The sequence below is a fragment of the Lagopus muta genome, chromosome 14 (assembly GCF_023343835.1).
Source record: "Lagopus muta isolate bLagMut1 chromosome 14, bLagMut1 primary, whole genome shotgun sequence".
NCBI lineage: Eukaryota > Metazoa > Chordata > Aves > Galliformes > Phasianidae > Lagopus > Lagopus muta.
Window position 1 is genome coordinate 828,164 of NC_064446.1, and position 19,643 is coordinate 847,806.

The window sequence follows — 19,643 nt, forward strand, 5'->3', positions numbered from 1 at the left end:
CGGCCGCGCTGCGCTCGCTAATGCCGCGCCGCGCCGCTCGCTCCGCCGCCGCCGCTTTATGCGCTGCGCCGCGCCGCTCTGGCTTGACCCCTTCCGCGTATCGCTCCGCCGTGCCCTGCCCGCCGCCGCACCGCCGCCGCCCGGAGCGAAGCGGGAGGAGCCCGGGAGAGAACGCCGCGGGGGGAGGGCCGGAGCCGGGCCGGGGGCGCGGAGCCGGGCGGGGCGGGGGCGGGCGGAAGACGCGGGGACTATTTGCCGTGCGGCGCGCGCACAGAACTCTCCAGAAGGGGGAGGGGGAGAGCGCGGAGGGATACGACGGTGCCGCCGCGCGTGACGCAACGATCTCGCGTGAAGCAAACGCCTCGCGTGACGCAAAACACCTCGCGAGACGTAAAGGTCTCGCGAGTAGTTGGGGCGGGAAGAAGTCTCGGCCGCGCCGCCGATGTGAGGGGCGGCGCCGCGGGAGCGCGCGGGAGTTTCGGGCAGCCTGCGCCGTGCCCAGCGCGTGGCGCGGAGACGGGCAGCGGCCCGTGGTGTAACCGCTGTCGGAGCTGGGAGGCCGTGCTCGCGGCAGGTCTCCAGCTCCTGCTCCTTTTCAGCCATCGGAGGACAGCCTGGTTCCCGGAGTGTTCGTTTACAGTGAATTACAGCGGGGTTTTTAACCTCACCCGTCCGCTTGCCTTCAGATGCTGCAGCAGGGCCGCTCCCTGCCCTTCGCATTCTCACGTGAAGGGCTCGAAGGAGAGACGGGGCGGTGAAACCCTCAGCTCCGCGCCGCAGCTGTGTGCATCCACCCGCTGGCTGCGCCCAGCTGCCCCGCGCGGTGCTGGCAGCAGGGCTGCGCTCGTCCTGCAGCACCGCGAGGCCCTGGGGAGGCACAGGCTGTCTCTGCTCCCTCTGGCTTTGCTGCTGCTGCCCTTTCTACGACAACTTCAGGTGTTTCCTCCAGCAGCTTTAGCACACAGAGTGTCTCCCAGCACACAGAGCTCTTTCGCCATGGCTGGGCAGAGACGTGCTTCAGGCAGCAGCTTCACATCCCCCTCTCATGCTGAAAACAGCCTGTGGCTCTCAGAGCACCAGAATGCTGTCAGGATTGCAGGAAGGGCAGCCTCCTGCTTGGCTCTTCTGCTTTACTTTACACTGCTGCTTGAGCAGTTCTTGGGACGCCTTCGGGTCACAAATCCTGAGGACTGGGCCCTCCTTTTTCAGAGCTCTGTGGATTTTGTCACCAAATTGGAAAACTCAGTTGAGCTCACAGTGGCGACAGAAGCAGCCTGGATTGCTGTTTGTTCCTTATTGAGCTCTGAAAAGCCCCCTTTGAACAACAGTTCAGGTTGGATATTAGGAGGAAGCTTTTCACACAGAGGGTGGTGAGGCACTGGAACAGATTGCCCAAGGGGGCTGTGGATGCCCCATCCCTGCAGGCATTCAAGGCCAGGCTGGATGTGGCTCTGGGCAGCCTGGGCTGCTGGTTGGCGACCTGCACACAGCAGGGGGTTGGGACTGGATGAGCACTGTGCTCCTTTGCAACGCAGGGCATTCTGTGATTCTGTGATTGTAGAACTCAATCCGGATAATCAACATCTGTGAAAGTAACAGTTTAAAAACACTTTCGTTTTCATTTTTCTGCCAGGGACGTTTTTCTATTTCCTACCACATGGATGTGAGCTTCTCTAAGGAATGTAGAAAATTCATTTTCATAGTTGTTATTGCAGAATCACAAAACGGTTTGAGTTGATGGACCTCTAAAGGCCATCCGGTCCAACTCCCTGCAATGAACAGGGCTGGGGTACAGCTGGATGGCAGCTGGACATGGGGCAGCACTGAGCCCCCACGGCACCTCCCACGTCACTGATTTGTGCACAGGGGACGTGGCTGCACAGGGCCAGGTGAGCTGAGAGGCTCTCAAACAGCCCCACGCTGCCTCGTGCCTCACCTCGATTTCCCTTTCCCACACCACAACTCAAACCCAGAACTGACACAGCTTTGAAGCCTGATGGAAGTGAGTTCTGCAGTGATTTGCTCTCGGTCTCAGTTAAATGTGCTTAAAAACACAGAGTTGAGAACCCCAATGGATGTGTGAGGAAATTCCAAGGAGGCTTTAGGGCAACAGGAGCACAAAAAAAAACTGTCCAGGAGACGGAGGTTTTTCTTCATGCATCAAAGCAATGCTGGGGGCTTCGTTTGCTCTTCTATTGGTTTTGCTTTTAAGCCATGGGTTTTTCTACAAGAAGAAAAAGGCTTTGGGGGAATTGCAGCACACGACGATCCAAACAAACGCACTGTCCTCTACGCAGGCACAGAAATTGTTGCTGTTTTGTTGATGTGGTTTCCATTTCTGGCAATTGCTGCCCCATCCTCCCATGGTTGCTTTGTTTGTTCTTTCACAAGCTTGTTCTGGTTTTGGTGCAAACCAAACTAAAGCTCATTTTCATGGCACGGGGGATGTGTGCCCCAGGACCGACTCCTGCCCAGTGTCTCTCCTCCACGAACCTCCCTCAGATGCAAGTCCTGGCCAAGAAGGCAGCAGTGGTTTCCTGTAAGTGGGTGGGAGAGGAGGAACAAGGAAAGAACACGGCCACACCCCCGTGTAGTTACAGCTGCGCAATGGGAGAAGGAAGCCAGGCGTGCACAAGGTGGCACCTGGAGGACGGTGGCCAGCGGTCAATGGCTGCATGTGTGGATGGAGATCAGGGACAAGCGGTGGCCCTCCGGGGTCCGTGCTGGGACTGATGCTCTTTAACATCTTCATCAGTGACGCTGAGAGTGGGATTGACTGCCCCATCCCTGCAGGCAGCCAAGGTCTGGCTGGATGGGCTGCAAGCACTGCTGGGTGTCCCTGTGCTCTGCAGGGGATGGACTGCACGGCCTCCGGGGTCCCTTCCAACACGGTTCTGTGATTCTATGATTCTCTGACCTGTTACAAATGAGAAGTGGCTGGAAGGCGTGTGCACCTGCAGCATCACGCTGCTGTGATCTCACTTCACTCAGGCCCATGCTGTGCCCACTGCCCACACGGCGGGACGTGAGGAAATATGCGGATGCCTGCTTCCCTGTGCCAGGAGCTGGGTGAGAGGCAGCTCACGGCAGGAGGGCAAAGGCTCCTGGGACCTGGGGGCATTGCAGGTGTCCCGGCACAAGAATGGGAACACCTCAAAGAGCAGCAGACTGGAACAGCCCCACAAGCAGAAGTGCTCCTCCATCCGACACGTGCACAAGAACCCACTGCCATGGGCACTGCAGGTGCTGGCAGCTTAAAGGACATCGAAAGAAGGCTGATAAATCACAGATTTATCTATTATCAAACGGAGAAAATCTCTTAGGGAAGAAGCTCTGGTGTCACAAAAGAGTTGAGAACCCCAATGGATGTGTGAGGAAGTTCCAAGGAGAGGGCAGGAGCTCCAGAGCATTCAGTGTTTGCAGACAGGAGACAGGCACAGGGCAGAGCCTGGAAGCAAAAGCGAGATGGGCATAGAATCATAGAATCACAAGGTTGGAAACGACCTATAAGATCATCCAGTCCAACCGTCTCCTCATCACCATTGCCACCACAAGCACTAAACCACATCACGCAGCACGTCATCCAGGCGCCTCTTGAACACTGCCAGGGACGGCGACTCCACCACCTCCCTGGGCAGCCATTCCAGTGCCTGAGCACTCTCTGAGAGAAGAAGTTCTTCCTCATGTCCAACCCAAACCTCCTCTGATACGACTTGCAGCCATTGCCCCGTGTCCTGCTCGTTGCCTGGGAGAAGAGGCCAAATCCCTCTTCACCACAACCTCCCTTCAGGAAGTTGTACAGCGCAATGAGGTCTCCCCTGAGCCTCCTCTTCTCCAGAAGAAATAGGGCAGAATAGAGTGGGGGCATTGAAAAAGCAGGAGAGCGGCACAGCCACGGGCAGGAGCTGGGAGTGAGGAACAGACCCGTGGTACAGGGGTAAAAGCAGGCACCTGCCTGTTTTGGCCGGCCTTGGCACTGGGGAGGCGCACGGCTCTCTGCCTGCATCAGGAGCCCGGGCTGCGGCAGCGCCCAGGTGGGTAAGCAAGGTGGGCAGGAGCTCCAGCCATACCCTTGGTGCCCATGAGCAGAGCCCCAGGCTGCTGTGTTGGGAATGCTGTGTCAGCCTCACTGGAGGAATCCATTGCTGCTGAAGTTCTGCTTGCTTTGGAAACCCACTTGAAGCGAAAACAAGCTTGCTTTCATTTCCTTCCTCATTCTATCCTTTGTGAGTTGGCAGGGATGCTGGGGTTTTCCAGAGCCATAAACTCCTGCATGTTGTAACCTGCAGCATTCCCCCTAGCTGCCCAGGGCCCAAAGCCACAGACACCCCCCAGGTGCCCAGCATGGGAGGCTCCACGCCTTCCCTTGCCACTTACAGCTGCCAGAGCAGCTTTCATTTTCATTTTGTTCTCCATTAGGTTTGCAGCAGCCGTGCAGCTCTGCCCTCTCCGTGCGCCGGGAGCTGGTGCCGACCCCGCGCATAGCGGTCGCATCCAGAGGAAGCGGAGGCTGTGGCTGTGCGTGCTTGAGCGCTGCTACGCCCACTGCCCTCGGCGCAGACATCGCGGTGCCGAGCATCACGGCCGCACCTCGGTAAGTGCCCACGGGTGCGGAGCAGGGTGGCGTTAGCAGCAGGGGCGGCAGAGCGGTCGGCGAGGCGCCGGTTTGGGCTGTGCTTGCGAGCTTTGGAGTGCTGACTGAGCTCTGGGCGTGCATGTCCACTCTCCGCCGCGCTGATGTGGATCTCGGGGGTCCTGGCTGCTGCCCCCCATCCCAACTTCCTGCTCGCAGATGCCCCAGGATCCGTCGACAAGGAGCAGCCCTGCTGCCCTGCTCGTCCCCGAGCCCCGCGCGGGGCGGGCACAGCATGCGGCATGCGTGCTGCTGGCTGTGTGCTTCGTGGTGCTGCTCCTGACTGGGGAACCCCTGATGTCCATCACCCACCGTGCCTGCACCCAGCTGGCGGCCCTGCAGCTCGGGGTGCTGCTCAAGGGCTGCTGCTGCCTGGCAGAGGAGATTTTCCACCTGCACTCCAGGTGAGCACCACTGGGGGATCCGCTCCCTGTCTCCGGCTCCCACCTGGCCCCTCCAGCCCAGGTGTCAGCCCACCTCTTGTCCCTCGCCCATCCAGGCACCACGGCAGCCTCTGGCAGATGCTGTGTGCCTGCTTTCCTCCACGCTGGCACCTGGCCCTGCTCCTTATCGGCGGCTCAGCCTACCTGGACCCTCAAGAGGACGACGGGCACAGCCCCCGCCTCGCCCTCGCCTGCCTGTGCCAGCTGCTGGTCCTCGCCCTCGGGCTGCAGGTAAGGGGATGCTCAGCAGTGGTGTTCAGCCACCTGGCTCCGTATGTGCAGAGCGCTGCTGGGAAGGGGCTGGGCACACTCTGCCCTGCCCTCCCATCTGCAGGGCCACCACCGCTCTGGGTGCTGGCACAGGCATCGCCCTTTGCCCCCCCTGAGCCCTGCCACTGTTTTTTTCCTCCTTTTCCCTCTGCAGAAGCTCTCAGCGGTGGAGGTGTCAGAGCTCACTGAGAGCTCCAAGAAGAACGTTGCTCACGGCCTCGCCTGGTCCTACTACGTCGGCTACCTGAAAATAGTTCTGCCACGTACGTAGCTGTTCCCCTGCACTATCACAGCTATGGATGGAAATGGCTCCCACAGCCCTGCCACTTCCACAGTGAGGAGCAGACCCCAATGCCGCTCTCCCCCCAAACCTCGCTCTTCCTCCAGGCCTGAAGGAGTGCATGGAAGAGATCAGCAGGGCCAACCCCATGCTGCGGGCACACCGCGATGCCTGGAAGCTCCACATCCTGGTCCCACTGAACTGTGACATCTGGGATGACCTGGAGAAAGCTGACAGCAACATCCAGTACCTGGCAGACCTTCCTGAGACCACCCTGACCCGGGCAGGCATCAAAAGAAGAGTCTACAGACAGAGCCTGTATGTGATCAGGGATAAGGACGACAAGGTATGCTGGGGCAGCCCTGCATCCCCAGGTGGGTGAGGTGTCCCCAGGTGCAGGCTGGGGATGGAGGCAAGGCAGAGCTGCACCGCTCAACCCATAGAACCACAGAACGGTTGGGTTGGAAGGGCCCTACGGCCCCCCAGCCCGCCCCTGCCGGCTGCCCCTCGCCAACTCAGGCTGCCCGGGGCTCCTCGTGGCACGGGGCACCTCCAGGTATGGGCACTGTGCACAGCACCAAGCCCTCAGCGGCGCTGCCCTTCCCACGCCGTCTCCCCGCAGCCCAGGCCCTGCGTGCTGGAGTTTGCATCCCCGCTGCAGACGCTGTTCGCCATGGCGCAGGATGAGTGCGCAGCCTTCGGGAGGGAGCAGCGGCTGGAGCAGGCGCGGCTGTTCTACAGGACGCTGCGGGACATCCTGGGCAGCTCCAGGGAGTGCGCGGGCACGTACCGCCTCATCGCCTATGAAGGTGAGCACGGCCGCTCTGCCGAGATCCCCGCCCAGAGCCCCGCCTCAGCACGGACACGAGCGCGGCTTTGCCTTTCCTCTTTCCAGAACCGGCGGAGGCCGAGAGCCACTTCTTGTCCGGGCTGATCCTCCGGCACCTGCAGCAGCAGCAGCGCGAGGAGTACGTGGTGCACGAGGAGCAAACCCTGGGCACCGGCTCCGTGGAGCTCAGCCTGCAGGTCAGCTCCTCTGACCTGCCCCAGCCTCTGCGCAGTGACCGCCCCTGAGCCCGGCGCTCCCTGGCACCCGGGAGCCTGCAGCCCCGTGACCGTTGTTTGCGTTGTGCATTTCTCGTGTACGCACAAGAATGTGTGGTGTGTTCTAATCGGGTTTTGCCTTGTGTCATATTGAGAGAGTTGAGGATGTTCAGCGTGGAGAAGGCGCAGGGGAGACCTCACTGCAGCCTTCCAGGAGCGGTGGGAGCACGTGAGCAGGAGGAGTGATGACTTTTTACATGGGCAGACAGTGACAGGAATATGGGGAACACTTTTAAACTAGAAGAGGGGATTTAGGTTAGAAATCCTTCAGCCAGAGGGAGGCGAGGCGGCGGCACTGCTGCTCAGAGCTGTGGTGCCCCATCTCTGGAGGTGCCCCGTGCTGTGGATGGGCCCTGGGCAGCCTGAGCTGGGGGGCGGGCAGCCCATGGCAGGGTGGGGCTGGGGGGCTGTGAGGTCTCTTTCAACCCAATTGTTCTGTGATTCCATGGTTCCATGACCTAATGATCACAGTCCTCAAAGGACCCTTCCAACCCAAACACAACCCACTCTACGGTGCTATGATCTTGAAAGACCCTCCTGACCCTACATCCTGTGATCATGTGAGGTGTTTTCCTCTGGGGGGAAGTTCATGATCCCAAATCTTGGGCTCATTGGCAGTGCCCCAGTCCCGGCCACACGTGTGTGTGTGTGCCAGGTCCCTGAGCTGACCCATCCCAGCAGTAATTATGCACACAGACATCTTCATCAGGCCTGGGCACCTCTGCCCTCGGACATCCTACAGCACAAGGAACCTCTCTGCATCTGCTCCATGCAGTCACTTTATGCTGGCAGCCTTCTGCAGCACCCAGTGTTTCTCCAGCCTCAGGTGATGTGCCAGGCCCCTGGCTGTGTGCTCTGCCTCACTCCAGCTGCAGCCCTGGCTGATTTAGGGCAAATGCTTAGACTGAAGAGAGGGCTGCGCCTGGACTCAGCCCACGGGGACATGCCTGGACCTCTCTGCAGTGAGAACACCCCACTGAGCGTTCCCTGAGCTGCTCAGCACCCAGCAGCACCCACACCGTTTGCCCACACGACGCATGCCCCCCGCCGCCTGATGCCAAAACCCCTTTGTCAGCAGCCTGGGGAGGCCACAGAGCTGTATGCTGCTGCTCTGTGCCTCAGTGTCCCCTTTTGCTAAAAGCAGACAGGCAGTTCAGTTGGATTGTTACCTTCTGGTGCTGCAGCACCCCTATATGGATTCAATCCCTTTGGTCCCTCCCAGCTTTCGAGACTTTAGCAAAAGGATGAGGCCACCTGAGAGCTCCCAGGTGCTCAGCCTGCACTTCCAGCCTCAGGGAGGAGTCAGCCGCTGCAGGGCTGAGCACAGCTGTCTGCAGGCCATGGCTGGCTCCATCCTCTGGGCAGCCCCAGCTCCTCTCTCCAGCCTTCCTTCCCAGGACAAAGCCTGGCAGCTGCCACAGTCTATGCAATTACTGGGGCTGCATCCCCCATGCACAGAGCAGCACAGGGTGGGAAATTGCCTCTCCAGGCTCCAGCGAGCTTACAGGGAGACGTGGCTGCACATTGATCCTGCTGGGATTGGAGCTGGAACCTACGGCAGGATTCAGTAAAGCCTTAATCTGCAGCCTAATCTCTGGGATCTGTGCAAGAGACGAAGGCGACAGATGAAAGGGTGGGGACCTCCTGCAGGGGGGAACACGCTGGTGCTGCCCTGAGGGCTCTGCTCACCCTGCGCGGGTGGGGGCAGCGGCGCTGGCCCGAATCCACCGTCCGCCCCTTGTTCTGGAGAGCAGGAGCATCTGCTGGGCTGGAAGCGTGCGGTGCCAGAGCTGAGCTCAGCAGTGGGGCGCAGCCAGCGGCAGCTGCAGGGCAGCAAAGCCAGCAGCACCATGGCCCCCATCTGCGTGCTTCTCTCTGCAGGGATAGTCGTGCAGCAGCAGCGTGCAGCTCCCTCCTGGTCTGGGCACTGCTCCCCATTGCCGCCCTCAGCAAGGCCAGGTTGGGCTCAGCACTGGGGACAGGCGTGGGCGCAGAGGGACGGCGCGGCTTGTTCCAGCGGGTCGTGCTGACGTCTGACAGCACAGCTCACGCTGCTGCTCAAGGACAAAGGCAGGGCCAAGCAATGGCAATGGGACAGCCATGGCTGGCCGAGCGCGGCGGGCAGGGCTGGCGCAGAGGCAGCAACAGCAAGGCACAGCAGTGGAAGCTCCCCCAGACCTGAGCTGTTAGGGCAGCCAATGGTGCCCGCTGCTGGCTGGCACTCGCAGGGCAGTGCTGTCTGCAGCAGCCATTGTCACCACCTCGGGCAGGGGGTACAAAAGCCCCGACACCCCTGCACACCACCTGGGTCTGGGTACGCTCAGGTACAGGGCTACCAACAGAAGCAGAGCTGTGTGTGAGGCTCTGTCTTAAACCTGAGCACCTGAGCGTGAGTGCTGCAGGACAGGAGCACGGCCCCAAGCCAAACATCCACAGCCAAACACTTCAAGAGGTGCCCAGCACGCGCTGCAGCCTGGCTTGGTGCTCTTTGCTGCAGCAGCACACTGCTGCTGGGGGGCTTCTGCTGCTGCTCCCTGCAGTGAGCACACTGAGCTTCCCAGCCAGCCCTGCAGTGTGACTGTAGGGTCCTGTGCACCCAGGGCTCAAGGAGCTGATGACCAAATTGGCATAGGGGACACACGTGGTGTTAGAGGCCTTGAAATGCTCTGCATACAACCTGTCCTTGCTGCAGCCTGTGTTTCATGCCGGAGATGTGTGGAGCACAGCCTCATCTGCAGGACCTCATTTGCAGGTCACCCATGCAGCTCTGCCAGGCTCAGACTGGAGCATAGACACCGCTGCCCTGTGCCCCTGGCCTCGTTCTGTGGGGACCATGCTGGCCCAGAGGTGCCTGGCACAGCCACCCACAGCCCAGGTCACCTTCAGTAGCGGGGCTGAGCTGGCAGCACCTCACAGGGTGGCATGATCCTGGCATGCTGTGTCAGAGAGCAGCAGATCTGCTACTCTGCAAGGGCAGGCAACCCAGAAACCACCTCTGTGGGGTCTACCATCAGCCGGCGATGATGGGAGAGGCCCAGCATGGAGCAGGGAAGTGATTTCATGGTCAGGATTGGGTGAGCAAGGCAGAGCCAGATGTACCCTGGCTGCACAAGGACTGGGGCCAGGGCCGACTTTGGACACAGCTGCCAAGCGAGGCCGAGGCTTCCCGCAGCTCCTCCTACCCCAGCAGGTTCTGTTGTGTCTTTAAGCCCTGCTCTTGCACGTCCTCTTTGCCATGGATGAAAAGCCACCACTGCAGCCTGCCCTGCAACCTGCACTAATGCAGCAACTGTCAGGGACAGAGGGCTGGGAATGGGGAGGCAAAGTGCTCCTTAATTCTTGCCTTTCTGTTTGGATACAGTGAATTTCAGATCTCTTTTTATGGAGGAATTCATGTATTAAAGATCACTACACTGGAAGCCCCAGGAATGTTAAGGCTGACTCCAGCTACACGAGCCAATATTTAAAGGAGGGGATGGAGCTAAGAGTTGCTTTAGGATTAGGATGAGAAGTGTTTTTGGCTGAGAAGCCAGTTCCAGCCCACATGGCCCCACTGGGTGCCAGAAGCCAGCCCCACATCAGGCACACGAGACCCTCTTAGGGTGAGCAGCCTGCCAGCAGGGCTGCACCTCTTGGAGCTGCCCTCTCCAGGTGTGCCTGGGGATTTTTTAACTCCTACCTGTTCTGCTCAGAACTCCCAGCTGATGCTGACATCTGTGACTCTGGGTTTGAGGAGAGAGAATTCCTCTCCTGTTTTACTGCTGGGTTTAGGGGTTGAGAGGCCAGCATCAGTATGACCCTCTGAAGCATGTTCCTGTAAAGGACACTTGGAGAGCTGGAAACATCATCCAGCTCTTCTGGGAAGCCTTGCTCCTCTGCTTGCTGCCCTGTGATGGATGGGGCACCTCGGACAGGTTGGGCTGCGCCTGCTGCATTGCTGAGCAGCAAGAAAGCTTTAAAAAAGGCAACTGGTGTTGCTCACCAACAACAGAATCTGTCCTTTACTGCAAGATGGTTCCTTCAACCTGGTTGACATCTTCAAAGACTGACATTTCAAGTCCTCTCAAACATATCTGGGTATCAATCCCAAGCATCGTTTAAAGGCTTTGGGATCGTTGCTGCTTGCCATGGGGAAATGACCTTTTTTTCTCTTTAAGCCTCTGCACGGTTTCTCTGGCCCACAAACCGTGCAAAAATCAGTTTTGCTCAAAGTCAGAAGAACTTGCTGAGCCATTTCAATTCATCCAGTTTGCAGTGACAAAGATGATAAAGAACGCTTGTGTGTTCACACGCCAACATCAGCAGCATAAGGACAGACGTGGCTTAAAGGAAGAACTAACTTACTTGTGAAGCTGAGCAGCTGATGCGGATGTTGGCTTTCTCCCTCCTGCTCTTGCTGGTGGTTAGTGACTGGATCATGGAAAATGTGTTGAGGTTTCCTGTTTTTGCTTACATTCCCAGGAACAACTGTCTGCTGCGTCTTGAGAGCTCGTGCCAAGCATATACCTTGGCTGTCGTGTTTCTGCCTAGTGAAAAAGACAGAATGAAGTTTGAAGCTTTAGTAGTTTTGTAGTTTCGTCCTTGGATGTAAATGGTGGCATGGATGAAACATCTAGAGAACCCCCAAGCCTGACTTCTGGTGGCAAGAGGTAGCAAGGATTCTCGGCTTTGCTGGTGCTCTCACACACCCAACAAACTCATTCTGACACTTTTGGAGCAGCTGGTAAGAAACCATAGAACAGCTGAGGCCTTAAAGATCACCCACTTCTAACCCCTGCCACGGCAGGGTTGCCACCCACCAGATCAGCCTGGCCTTGAACGCCTCCAGAGATGGAGCAACCTGTTCCTCTGAATTAAAAAATCCTTCCCATTACCTAATGTAAATCTGCTGTCTTTTAGCTTAAAGCCGTTCCGCCCCGTCCTATCGCTACACACTGAGCAGAAAGTCAGTCTAAGGATAGCTGAGAACAGCTAAAAAGGTTCATCAGGACTTGTTTTTGTTTGTATCCTTAGATCTCACCCCAATTAACCTCCCAGGAGCAAATCGGTCTGGCTGATAACTGTGCAGGCCCTGGGTTTTTACAGTCAGCTTCGCAGTGGTGCTCACAAGGCTGAAACAGTGAGCAAATACGAGTGCGTGCAGCCACAGAGGGCTGTGCTGCAGCGGAGCAAAGCGTGCTGGTGTTCTGCACAGAAAGGCGCCTGTAAGGTGAGGAGGTCCCACGAGGAGCCCCACGCCGGAGGTGGGCAGCAGGGACTGCGGCGATGCTGTGCTGCCCTCCAGTGTTGCACGTTAGCTGCTCTCAAATTCTCAAAGCCAGCATGAAGTTTGTCCTTTCAAAGCTTGGTTCCCCAGGAAAAGCCCTTGTGCTCACATTACTTTGCTTTTTTTTTACATCTGAAAAAGCCTATTTGAGAAGCAGGCTTATTTGAGATGGTACAGAAAAGCAGCAGGTTGCCCAAGGTCACTTCTCTCAGTGCTCAGAGCTTGGCGTCCCCGCCACAAGGTGAGCATGTATAAATTAAATTTGAGAGCTGCCAGCACAATGAACTGACCTGATGCTACTGCATGCTGCAACTGCAACTCGCACTTGAGCTTTTAAACTCTGGCAGAGCACACACGGAGTTAACACACACGTCAATCCCAACATCCCCGTTTTTAACCAAACTGCTAGCCAAGAGTCTGAAACGCATCTTTCTCTCAATTGCTCAGACTTGCACCTGCAGTGCCTATTTCCCCAGCTGTAAGTGCTGTGGTTTAAGTTCAGCTGGCACCATCAGTGCCTGTGTTGGTCTGACAGCAGCTCTCAGCAAGACTGAGATCTCAAAGAAAGGCGCATTTCTTTTCTTACAGGAGGACAGAGCTTCCACCTCTGTCCCAAATGCCAGCTCTCCAGCTTAGGGCTCCCAGCGAGGACAAATGGAGGGTTGAAGTGATCTCTCCAGTTACTTTCCAATGCCAAAACCAGCATTTGGTTAGGAGCAAAGCATGGGTCTCTGAGGTGCTGCTCCATGCTGTGGATAAGAACATTTGTATTTTCTAAAGGCAGGTTGAGAAAACAGTTCTATGGCATAGGCATTTAGTGGGCTTGCTTCCTCCTCCAGGAGCATGGTGTGGTACAGCTGCTGAACATTGGTGCTGGCACAGCGGGTCCTGCAAGAGCCTTTCTTGGGGCAGCTCTGTGAGAAAAGCTGTGCCAGGGGCTACAGCAGGGCCAGCCACGCATAGAGCCAGCCTGGCCTGCAGAGCAAGCTGCTGATTGATGGCAAGGAGTTTTTCGGTGCTAAAAGAAGCAGCAAAATGTAAGAGGTGCAGCCCCCCCAGAGTGACCAGCAATGCTACAAGCCGAGCTGGCTGCCAGGCTGCCCAGCCCCAGGGGAGGCACTGCCCCCAGCGGCATCACAGAAGCCAGGTGGCGCCTGAGGGGCTCGCAGTGATACCACAGGGACTTGCTATAGGTCCACCTATGGGCACTGCCATCTTAAAGGGGTCAGGTCCCACTCCATCCATTCTCCCCCCTCGGTGCACCCCTATGACACCAGTCCCTTCTCATCTCCAGACCATACCCACACAGAAAACAAGCAGGTGCCAGGTTTGAAGCCTCCTCACAGCCAGCACAGCACAGGTTGAAAGACAATGTCACCTTCATGGTGCCCTAGCCTGAGTGCCAAGGGACAGCAGGATGCTGAGCCACGCATGGCCAAGTCAGGCACTGACAAATCAGCGTTTGAGTGCGTAGGGGATGAGGCACCTTGGCTGCCCTTCACTGGAAAGGAAGCCTTTCTCTCCAGACCACGGCTACCTTTTAACCATGGCAAAACAGGCAGCCCTCAGGGTGATCTTGTGTCCTGCAGCGTCCCGGGCACAGACTCGGATGTGACTGATCCATATTGTTTATTACAGGTTCTAACATGCCTTATATGCATTCACCACTTCTCCCTTTTAACTTTCCCACCGGCTTTTACACGTCAACAAACCATTCCACAAAGACTCCTGGACATGCAGGCAGGCACTCATGCATTCACAGCCGTGGGTCGTCCCTGGACGCACTCTCCCTCCAACCAGGGCCATCACTGCACAGCCATCACGCAGCTCACTTCACTTTGTTTTCCCTCTTATAGAGGTGTCCCTGTTCTCAGCCTTGCTTTCTCATTTATCTTGCTCCACAGCTTCTGCTCTGAATTCCCACAGTCATCCCCATACATCAAAACTGCCCTCACATCAAAACTGCCCTCGTCTGGCCGTGCCCAGATCAACCAAAAGCAGCACTGAGAACTCCGCTGTGGGGGCTCATCCGAGGCTTCTTCAGGTCCCTCGCACTAAGCAACGTGAACTCACTGCACCAGGCCTCTCCCTGCATAAAGAAAACCGCTTTGTAGATACTGTGAACGGACTGAAAGTTCCTCCAACTGTAAGTCCTCCTGTTTTTCTGTGCAAAACTGGGCAAACCAGTACGAGACCTGCCAGGCAGGGCAGAGCAACCACGCACCTCCCTTCTGTCTGTTCTCAGCGTCTGCAGTGCTCAGGGAACACTTCGTCCTGCCGGGCATTTGTTGTTGTTGGACAGCTGATACCTCGCCCAGCCCGCCAGCAGCTGTTTGAGGCCATCCGTCACACCTCGGGCACAAAGGGGAACTGCACTCGTTTTTCCAGACAGCCCCGCAGACGGAGCCGTAACTAGATTTCAGCGTCATTAACGCACGGATCAAACGCTGCGGGGGGAAAGCACGGCAATCGCAGACAAGTGCATTTGTGCCCACCGACTACGCTCTGCTCCCAGCGCCCAGCACAGGAAAAGCTGAGCAAGCGGCCCACGTGCGGCTACTGCGGCCTGAAGGACTCCACGTCCAGCAGCCCGAACCGCAGCCCTGCTGACCGTCCCTACAGTCACACACTGAGCGGCCCTGCGCCACCGCGCCACCGCACCGCTCACAGCCCCACGACCTTCGGGAAGCAGAACGTCGCTACGGCCCCGCCCCCAACGCGGCGCCCCGCCCCCAACGCGGCGCCCCGCCCCCAACGCGGCGCCCCGCCCCCAACGCGGCGCCCCGCCCCCAACGCGGCGCCCCGCCCCCAACGCGGCGCCCCGCCCCCAACGCGGCGCCCCGCCCCCAACGCGGCGCCCCGCCCCCAACGCGGCGCCCCGCCCCCAACGCGGCGCCCCGCCCCCAACGCGGCGCCCCGCCCCCAACGCGGCGGCGCTCAGAGCCGGGCCGCCCCGCCTCAAAATGGCGGCGCGCAGGGCGGAGCTCCCGCCGGGAGGGCGGGGCGGCGGCAGCATGGCGGACGATAAGGTGAGTAAGGCGGCGAGGCGCGCTCCGCGGGCTTGGCTTGCGGCTTCGCCTGCAGCTGCGCTTCCCCGCAGGACTCGCTGCCCAAGCTGAAGGACCTGGCTCTGCTGAAGGGGCAGCTGGAGAGCCTGCAGCGGCGCGTGGAGGACGAGGTGCACGCCGGCGTGGGGCAGGTGAGGACGGCCGGGCCCGGCTCCGCCCCGCTCGGCTCCGCCGGCCCCGCGCCCTGACGCGCTGTGCCCCGCAGGGCGGCTCGCTGCTGGCTTCCCCGTTCCTGAAGGGCTTCCTGGCCGGGTACCTGGTGGCCAAGCTGCGTTTCTCGGCGGTGCTGGGCTTCGCCGTGGGGACGTGCACCGGCATCTACGCTGCGCAGAACTACGCCGTGCCCGACGTGGAGAAGACGGTGCGGGACTACCTCAGCTCGCTGCGGAAAGGAGGGGAGTAGCGGGGCCGCCCGGCTCCCGGGGCGCTCGCAGACTGACCCTGCCCGGTGTTCGGTTCTCCCCCCGTGCGGTGCGTCCCGGGGAGGCAGATCTGCCGCTCTGTCGGCAGGAGCGAAGCTGCTCCTTTCCGCCGCACGGGGAGCGTGGCAGGTAACGTCCTCTTGTAGTCGGGCTCATTAAACTCGTGGCGTTTGGTCTCTTCTGAGTATCCCGAGGTGGGAGTCTGTACGGCCTCCCCCCGCCGTGCCGGCCCTCGCCCTTCGTGCTGCAGCCCGGGGATGGCTGTGTTTGGGAAAGCCGCCGGCGCCCTGCTCAGCCCTTCTCAGCGCGGGCTGTGGGGGCTGATGCTGCTCTCCTCTGTGGCCATATACGGCTCCCACGCTCCGCTCCTCACCCTGTGCAAGGTGGACGGTGCGATCCCCTTCAGCTCCTCGGCCGTGGTGGTTCTCATCGAGCTGACAAAGCTGGTGCTCTCCCTGCTCTTCCTGCTCACCTGGGACCGGCAGCTGCTCAGGGCTGCGGTGTCCTGGCACCACGTCGCTCCCTTCGCCCTTTCAGCCCTGCTCTATGCTGCGAACAACAACCTCGTGGTTCACATGCAGCTCTTCATGGATCCCAGCACCTACCAGATCCTGAGCAACTTGAAGATCGTCAGCACCGCGCTCCTCTACAGCCTCTTCCTGCGCCAGAGGCTCCGTGCGCGCCAGTGGCTGGCGCTCTGCCTGCTGATGGCTGCCGGGGTGAGCTACAGCTGTGGGGGTTTGCGGGACCCACGGGGCTCTGGCAGCCCCTCTGCCATGCAGCTGCACATCACGCTGGTGGGCTTGTTGATGATCTCTGTGTACTGCCTGATATCAGGCTTGTCTGCTGTCTACACAGAAGCTATCCTGAAAACCCAAGCTCTGCCCCTCAACCTTCAGAACCTCTTCCTTTATTTCTTCGGGGTCCTGGTCAATTTGGTCGGCCACTTCTGGAGCAGCACAGAGAAAGGTTTCCTGGAGGGCTTTTCATCCTGGGTGCTGGTGATTGTGGTCAGCCAGGCCTTGAACGGCTTGATTATGTCCGTGGTCATGAAGCACAGCAGTAACATCACCAGGCTCTTTGTGATCTCTTGCTCCATCCTGGTCAACGCTTTGCTGTCTGTTGCCCTCTTCAACCTGCAGCTCACCCTTCTCTTCTTCATTGCAGTCTCGTGCATCGGCCTCGCTGTTCATTTGTACTATGGGGTGACGTAGCTGTGGCCTCCCTGCCCTGCGTGCACCAGGGCAGCCCTTAGCTGTCACTCAGGGGTGTTCCTTGTCTGTGCTGGGCCTGGTGTGGGGCACAGTGATGCCTCCCTGCCTTTTTGCTCACAGGAGGAGGCAGGGTGGCCCAGTATGAGTTTCTGCTGCCCTAAAGCAAATGCCCTTTGGGAGGGCTTTGCTCAGCATACCCCTGCTCAGGAAAAGGAGAGAGTGCCCTGCCAGGCCCCATGCTTCTTTATCCCACACCTTTATCCAGTAGGCCCAGGCTTTAGAGTGGATCCTGAGCCCCTTCTCGTATGGTACGTCACACTTCTGCTGTTTTCCACATCTTCTGCACACTGAAGCACACATCTGTCCCCTGTGCTGGTAAAAGCTGCTGCAGGGTTAGCCCTGGTTTGCTGCTCGTGAGCATGCAGCCAGCCCTGCTGCCAGAGCAGTGTGCTGCTGCCAGGAGAGCCCTGCACTGTGTCTGGGGGTTTCTCCCACCCTTCCTCTGCAGTATTCCACCCCAATCCTCAGCACAGCCCCTGCCTGGAGGTCTGGTATCCTTGGGCCCTATTTGCCTGTCCTGGGCACAGCATTGCTGTCTACCTTTGTGGACAGGGATTATAAAGGGAGTCTTATGTGCTCTCCGAAGAGGAAACAGCACCTGAATTTGTACAAGTGTGGTGTGGCTAGTGAATTCCTGGTGGGCAGAAGTCATTGCTGGCTCTGGTACGGTTATTAAAGCTGTGGTTTAATGATGTGCATGTGTTTGTTCTCCCTGAAGGAAGATGACAGTTTCACTTGGCAGAGCCCTGTACTGCCCTGTTCAGTAACACATCTGAGCCTGACACTCTTGGTGTGGGGGCACTTGCTTTATTGCACTCGGCAGCATCCCTGGGGCCACGAGCCCTTCCATGGCACCAGCTGTAGCCTCATGCCTGTGTCAGCCTGGTGCCACAGAGAGCCATACCTGTGCTGTTCAGAAGGCTGTGTAGATTGGACTGGAGGTGTTGTGCTGGCAGCAGCAGGAGGAACCAGCACCCGCTCTGTCCTTGCTGTCAGGGTGGCTGTTCCCACTGCTCAGGGACTCTGGCTCAGGGTGTCTGCGTGGTGGCATCAGCTGAGCTGTGTCTTCTGGCCTCCCGCAGCTGCTGGTTATGCATGGAGAGCTCCACGGCGTCCCGCAGCACCTCCTGCAGCAGTGCCTGGTACCGCTGCTTCACTGCTTCTGCTCGCTCCTCTCCTCGGCGCTGCTGGTCCTGGAGCACCTGCAGCGACACGCAGGGGCCCTGGCACCAACCTGGCCTCTGTGTGCAGAGCCATGCCAGCAGCTGTGGTTCGGTCCCCACCTGCTGCAGGTGCTGCCTCCAGGCCTGCATCTCCTGCCCATGGCCCTGCAGAAGGGCATCCAGGTGCTGCTTGGCTGCCTCTCGCTCCCTGCGTGCTGCCTCCAGGCTCAGATGCAGTACAGCCACCTCCTGTTGCAAGCGAGCTGCATCCTGCTGCAGGGACAGGGATAAGGACAGGGCGGCACTGACATATCTGTGGGAACCTGGAGCCCCTCAGGTCTGCCTCTTCTACCCTGTCCTGTCAGGCTCTCCTCCCATGCTCACCTCCTGGTCTCGTACTGCCCTGTCCTGCAGCTCCTGCTGGAGGAGCTGAGTCTGCAGCTGCTGCCTCTGGGCCTCTGCCAGGGAGTCTTCAACTTCCTCAGGCTGGCGTGGCTCTTGCTGGTTTCCTGCCTGACAGAGGCAGGTCCATGGGTGCCCAGCAAGGGGCTGGGTGCAGGGGGACCTGGGCTGCTTCTGGACACAGACCTGGTGGGATCTCACTCACTGTGTGTCCCCTGGTCAGTGCCTGTGGCTCCTCCGTCAAACCCTGCCCTGAGCTCCTTGGGGCTTGGCTGGTCCCTGCCCTGCAGCTCTCGCTGAGCTCTGACGTTTGTGGATGTGAAGGATGCAATGTAAGCAATGCCTCCTACCCACCTCAGCCCCCCAGGCGTGGGGCATGCCCATCCCCTGCTCCTGACCTCTCACTGGCCCCAAACTGACACCATGTGGGGGCATCTGGGTCCCAGGCTGTTGTGTTGGTGCTGCATTCCCTGCAGAGATCGGGTCCTGTGGGAGACGGGGACACAACGGGAGGCAGCAGGCCTTGGTGCTGCTGTGCCCAGGTGGTCCGTGGGGAAGGCGGGCGCGTCTGATCTGCACCCACCTCGGCACTGGGCTGCTGCACCTGGTTTGTCCCAAACACCCTGGTCAGCGCCTGTTTTTTCTCCCACTTTTGGCTTTTCAGCACCTGGAAAAAGCGACTGGGGGTGCCAGGGAGCTCCAGGTGTGAGCATATCCCACCCAAACCGCCTCGGTGCAGACATGGGTCTGGGACACCTCATCCAGCCAGGGGTTGGCGTTGCCCCGCTAGTGACCAGGCCATGGAGCGTCCATGGAGCGTCCATAAGTGTCCCCCACCTGCAGCTCCCGCAGAGCTCTCTGCAGCTGCGCCAGCACTCTGCGCTGCTCAGGGTGGCCCGCTGCCTCCTGCAGCTCTGTCTGCAGCAGCTCTGTCCGCAGCCCTCGGATCTTCTCCCTCTGTGCTGCCACCTCCCGCGCAGGGTCCCAGTGTGTGGGTGACACCGATTTGTTCGCTCCCTTCACCTGCTCAGCCAGCGCCAGGGCTGCCCGGATCTGCTCTCTGGGGGTGTCTGTGGGAGCAGTGAGCCCTGGGTGCCTGGGCAGTGGCCGCACCGTGTCCCTGGGCTGGTGCAGTGCGGCTGCCGGCGGGGACCTCGTGGTCCCAGCGCTACCTGGCAGTGTCACACACAGCAGCAGGAAGGTGAGGCTGTTCCCCTCCAGCAGCCGCTCCACGATCCAGGGCAGGGTACCCGTGCCTGGTGCTTGGAGCATGGGATGGGGAACCCTGCTGAGAGACACCCACAGGAGGGATGGGTGC

The 19,643-nt window shown here is 59.3% G+C and overlaps 3 protein-coding genes across 5 annotated transcripts; all 3 read left to right on the forward strand.

Annotated features, from left to right (window-relative positions):
* Window positions 1-236: 236 nt before the first annotated feature.
* On the forward strand, window positions 237-6,800 carry STING1 (stimulator of interferon response cGAMP interactor 1). 3 transcript variants are annotated; one of them, XM_048960306.1, is made up of 8 exons: window positions 237-4,335; window positions 4,420-4,594; window positions 4,793-5,037; window positions 5,133-5,307; window positions 5,501-5,609; window positions 5,734-5,972; window positions 6,249-6,435; window positions 6,522-6,800. In XM_048960306.1, the coding sequence occupies exons 3-8, from the start codon at window positions 4,793-4,795 to the stop codon at window positions 6,698-6,700; spliced, it is 1,134 nt and encodes a 377-aa protein (XP_048816263.1). In that variant the 5' UTR covers window positions 237-4,335; window positions 4,420-4,594; the 3' UTR covers window positions 6,701-6,800. The 3 variants fall into 3 exon arrangements, with proteins under 3 accessions (XP_048816263.1, XP_048816265.1, XP_048816262.1); XM_048960308.1 differs by having other exon boundaries at window positions 237-4,034; XM_048960305.1 differs by having other exon boundaries at window positions 237-4,594.
* An 8,117-nt stretch (window positions 6,801-14,917) lies between these two features.
* On the forward strand, window positions 14,918-15,662 carry SLC35A4 (solute carrier family 35 member A4). Its single transcript, XM_048960808.1, has 3 exons — window positions 14,918-15,025; window positions 15,097-15,195; window positions 15,270-15,662. The coding sequence occupies exons 1-3, from the start codon at window positions 14,960-14,962 to the stop codon at window positions 15,465-15,467; spliced, it is 363 nt and encodes a 120-aa protein (XP_048816765.1). The 5' UTR covers window positions 14,918-14,959; the 3' UTR covers window positions 15,468-15,662.
* Window positions 15,663-15,739: 77 nt separating this feature from the next.
* LOC125700308 (probable UDP-sugar transporter protein SLC35A4) lies at window positions 15,740-17,452 on the forward strand. The gene has a single exon (XM_048960807.1). The coding sequence runs from the start codon at window positions 15,744-15,746 to the stop codon at window positions 16,698-16,700; it is 957 nt and encodes a 318-aa protein (XP_048816764.1). The 5' UTR covers window positions 15,740-15,743; the 3' UTR covers window positions 16,701-17,452.
* Window positions 17,453-19,643: the final 2,191 nt, after the last annotated feature.